This window comes from Zea mays, chromosome 8 (genome assembly GCF_902167145.1).
Source record: "Zea mays cultivar B73 chromosome 8, Zm-B73-REFERENCE-NAM-5.0, whole genome shotgun sequence".
Lineage (NCBI taxonomy): Eukaryota > Viridiplantae > Streptophyta > Magnoliopsida > Poales > Poaceae > Zea > Zea mays.
The window spans coordinates 1,528,464-1,533,141 of NC_050103.1; the positions used below are offsets into that span (position 1 = coordinate 1,528,464).

Sequence of the window (4,678 nt, forward strand, 5' to 3'; positions counted from 1 at the left end):
CTCTATACACTCTGTGATTATATATGTTGTCTTCTTTGGCGCATGTATAAGATGCACCCGACTTTGTCCATTAAAACCGGGTGTTACAGAGTAAATGTTGTCCTTTAGTCCCTTTTAGCACCCATTTAAGAGAATAGAGACTAAAGTCATTTAGTCTCTACTTTAGTCCTTCTATTTGTTAAAATAGGGACTAAACGAGACTAAAAACTAGTCCCTCTTACTAAACGGGACCGAAGTAAATGATTAAAGGAGGTTAAACAAGGTGTCATCGAAGTTGGTGACAATTTTACGAAGCCAACGACAGCATTGACAGATGTGTGAAGCCACTGCTCAGACTAGAGTTGTACAGTTCTTCTAGTCACTTTATATAAGAATATCTCCAGCAGCTTATCATACCAATACCTATATTCAAACTTTACTCTAAGAACAGTACAGTCTATAGTGCAAAATAATGCTTATGGATAAATTTTAGGTGGCCTAAACACAAGGCATCCATTATAAAATAACAAGAAGGAAAAAGGCCACAATGAAACCAACCAATCCCTTGAACAGCTTAACCAACAGACTAGGCATTTTGACTATGATATCCTGTTCCTTGCTTAAACCGCACAGGTAAGAAACTATAGTCTGAATGAACATAGTAACTTACTTTTTTTCCCATAAACCGTCCAAACCGGAAACAAAACACTTAGGCTGGCCGCGGTGACGAACGCCAAAGCAAACGGTATACATATGCAGTAGACAAATGGCGCAGACACTTTGTAAATGCAACTGTAAAATTTGAGAGAGCATGGAAAACTCTATTTGTACTTTTGTAGAGTTTGTTCCCTCCTACTCGCCGTACACGGGCGGACAACCTGTGTCTTTCAATAGTTGAGTGCAAAGAGAAAGAGAATTGGGAAGAAATAAAATTATATATGATAATTAGTATAGGGTTGAGATATAGAGTAAACATGTGTGCGGAGAATTGTGGTATAGATTAAAGAATTTTGCTGACTAGGACAGAATATTCTTTTTAGGGTAGAAATTTATATTAGTATGAGTGCGGAGGGCCTTAACTCATCACCTCCTTTAAAAAGTCAATAGTACCACGGTCACGTTAATGGATGGATCACTGCATCTTCATGGTGATAGAAATCCCTTTGCACGATCTGAAAAGATACAATGCAGAGAACTTTCAACCATGTAACAGTTACACATATTTGAGACATGTACATGGATTTGGATCATGCATCAGGAATCAGATAGGTCATTGAAGCATAAATAAAGTAAGTAAAAGAACAATAGATCATCAAGTTCCATAAACAACTAGCTAATTTCATGAATGTTTCTTAATATCTAGAGCCAGACCAAGATTAAGCTAGTGAGAACAACCACAAAAAACTATAAGTTCATACATCCCAATCTAGTTTTGCTAACTCTTATAGTATGACACATAAATCACAACGAAAAACATATAGTCAGATGCAAAACTGTGTTGCACATACTAGGGTTAAATACCCGTAACCGTACAAGTAATGTGGTGCATATGAGAATGCAGACTTCTAATTTCATAAATACATTGCTGCTGACTCCTATGCACAGATACCATGATTCATATTCCTGTATAAGTAAAATCTTACTTACCCTTTGTTTCACTAAATTTTGCAGATCACAGACAACACAAACATCTATATATAAGATGTAAAGGTTAAAGATGAGCACAATGCCAGTACCTGGAGTGTAGAAGCTCACATAGGGTGCCATGGCATATTTGGAGCCTGTCTTGCCTACCGTCTTCACCTGCTCCGATCTGAGCATGACTGCGAAGACTTCCATATCTATGCTAATGAAAATGGTATATGTGCCCTCTTGGAAGCCAATCACATCAAGTGAGCCAGTTGTTTTTAGAAAATTTATATATATTTTTTGAAATGTTTCGAACTTCAAACAGTCAAAAAGGTGTGAAACAATCAGGATATGGCACGTGCAACATGTGGTCGGTACTCACCGGTAAGGGTCGGTACCAACTGATTCTCCAGTGCATGGATCAGTACTGGCCGGTCGAACCGACCGACATCGGAGCTAAACCGATCGGTACTGATTGCTATCTATTGCTATTTTATAAGCTGCTCAGACTAGAGTTGTGCAGTTCTTCTAGTTAGGCTATCTCCAGCAGCTCTCATATCTCATTACCTATCCCACCACCTATTTCAACTCCACTCTGCAAATAGTGCTATCTACAGTGCAAAACAGTGTTTTGCACGGCTATATGCACGATTTGCTGGAGAAAGCCTCACTTTCTATAGACACAGGGCATCCCTTATAAAATAACAATAGCGAAAAGGCCACAATAAAACAAACCAATCCCTTAAACAGCTTAACTAATAGACTAGACATTTTGACGATGATATCCTGTTCTTACAGTTCCTTACTTAAACTGCACAGGTAAGAAACTAAACTTTTCTGAATGAACATGGTAACTTGCTTTTTTTCCATAACCGTCCAAACTGGAAAAACACTTTAACTCATCATCTCCTTAAGAAGTCAATAGTGTCACGGCCATGTTAATGGATGGATCACTGCATCTTCATGGTGATAGCAATCTGCCCTTTGCAAGATCTGAAAAGATACAATGCAGAGAACTTTCAACCATGTACAGTTTACACATATTTGAGACATGTACATGGATTTGGAACATGCATCAGATAGGCCATTGAGGCATAAATAAAGTAAAAGAGCAAAAGATCATCAAGTTCCATAAACAACTAGCTAATTTCACGAGTTTCTTAACATCTAGAGCCACACCTAGATTAGGCTAGTGAGAACAGGTACCACAAAAAAGCTATAAGTTCATACATCATACATGACAATCTGGTTTTGCTAACTCTTATAGTATGACACATAAATCACAACGAAAAACATATAGTCAGATGAAAAACTGTGTTGTACATACTAGGGTTAAATACCCGTAAATGTAATGTGGTGCATATGAGAATGCAGCCTTCCAATTTCATAAATACATTGCTGCTGACTCCTATGCACAGATACCATGATTCATATTCCTGTTTAAGTAAAAGCTTACTTATCCTCTGTTTGACTAAATTTTGCAGATCACAGACAACACAAACATCTATATATAAAAGGTGTACATGTTAAAGAAGAGCACAAGGCCAGTACCTGGAGTGTAGAAGCTCACATAGGGTGCCATGGCATATTTGGAGCCCGTCTTGCCTACCTTCTTCACCTGCTCCGATCTGAGCGTGACTGCAAAGACCTCCATATCTATGCTAATGAAAATGGTATCTGTGCCCTCTTGGAAGCCAATCACATCAAGTGAGTCCAGCGGTTTAAGAATAGGGAAGAGCGTCCTCAACTTTACGATTCTGCCTTGCACCCATTCCGCAATGCCGCCAGGACCAGCCTGCCATGACCACAGGTGGAGGTTGCCATCCTTCACTCCGGCGAGTCCCAAACCACCGTCCTCCACGGTCACAGCAATGCCCTCTGTTGGCTCAAACATATCCGGCGCATTGATCACATGTAGGCTCTGTCCATTGAGGTCGTATTTGACAATTATTTTGCCTTCCTGTGCGCTAAAGTAGAGCGCGTCACCGGCAAGGAGGCTGGGCCTTTGCTCGACGTAGGCATCAATTTGAATGGAGGATGACGTAGTCCATACGCCAGTCTCCGATGAGTAGACGCTCGCCCACCTGAGAGTATCTTCTTCGTAGGCGCCTATGACGACGACGAGGTATGGGCCCCCGTGGCAGTCAAGATGATCGCAGCCATCCGCGGCGCAGAGAACAGCTGCGGTGCGGCAGAAGTAAGGGTACCCGGGCACGGGCATTGGTATGTGCTGCTGGTCGCCCGTGATGAGGTCCCAGACGACGAGGCGCGCGGGCGCATGCCGCTCGAAAGTTTGTAGCAGCGCGCGCCCGTGGCGGCACTCGATGAACCACAAATCGAATTGGTCGAACGCCGGTGCAGAGAAGGGGAAGGTGGTGGCGGCGTCGGCGGCGACGACGAATCGAGCACAGGGGCGTTCGTCGTAGATGTTGTAGAGGAAGCCAAGCAGGGGCGGCGCGCCGTGGAATCTGCGGTAGCGGCGGAGGAAGATGGGGCTAGAGAGGAGCTCCCGCCAAGCCTTGCAGACAAGGGAGGCGCGCACGAGGCACGCTGGGTCATCCGGTGGGAGGCGAAGGAGAATCTCGGCGGTGGCGTCGTCGATTAGTAGATCCGGCGGCGGAGACGCCATGCCGTGCACGCGGCCGATCGAGGATTGGATTTGGTTTTGGTGCGCATTTAAGCCGATTGGGGAACGGGAACAGGGAGAAGAGGTAGGAAGCGACGAGGGCCCACGGGCCACCTCTCCGCCAGGCAACCATCAATTGGCGTCGTTTAAGCCTTTTAGCTAGGAGTATGTGATAATATGAAAAAGATCGATATTACTTCCATACCATTAAATATTTATAAAGCTGCCGTCTAAATTAATGGTAACAGCGGTTAACGTAGAATGAAAATGATGTTTTTGTCCCTGGTTGTAAAATGCATCAAAACTTCTGTTTTTCCTCTATATCACTGTGACATCATAAAAAAACTTCACTTCCACTATGACAGTAACATAAAAAATTTTAGGTGTTGTTTGGTTCACATAATTGTAACATCACGGACAGATAACGTAAATCATGTTTGTTTA

The 4,678-nt window shown here is 42.8% G+C and overlaps 1 protein-coding gene across 2 annotated transcripts; it reads right to left on the reverse strand.

Moving 5' to 3' along the window:
* Positions 1–895: 895 nt before the first annotated feature.
* On the reverse strand, positions 896–4,356 carry LOC100191208 (uncharacterized). Of its 2 annotated transcripts, XR_002263900.2 has the most exons (3): positions 3,160–4,356; positions 1,716–2,601; positions 896–1,151 (listed from the first exon to the last, which is right to left on the reverse strand). XR_002263900.2 is itself a non-coding variant. In NM_001136643.1 (2 exons), the coding sequence occupies exons 1-2, from the start codon at positions 4,235–4,237 to the stop codon at positions 2,570–2,572; spliced, it is 1,110 nt and encodes a 369-aa protein (NP_001130115.1). In that variant the 5' UTR covers positions 4,238–4,309; the 3' UTR covers positions 2,335–2,569. The 2 variants fall into 2 exon arrangements, 1 of the variants encoding a protein (NP_001130115.1); NM_001136643.1 differs by lacking the exon at positions 896–1,151 and having other exon boundaries at positions 2,335–2,601; positions 3,160–4,309.
* Positions 4,357–4,678: the final 322 nt, after the last annotated feature.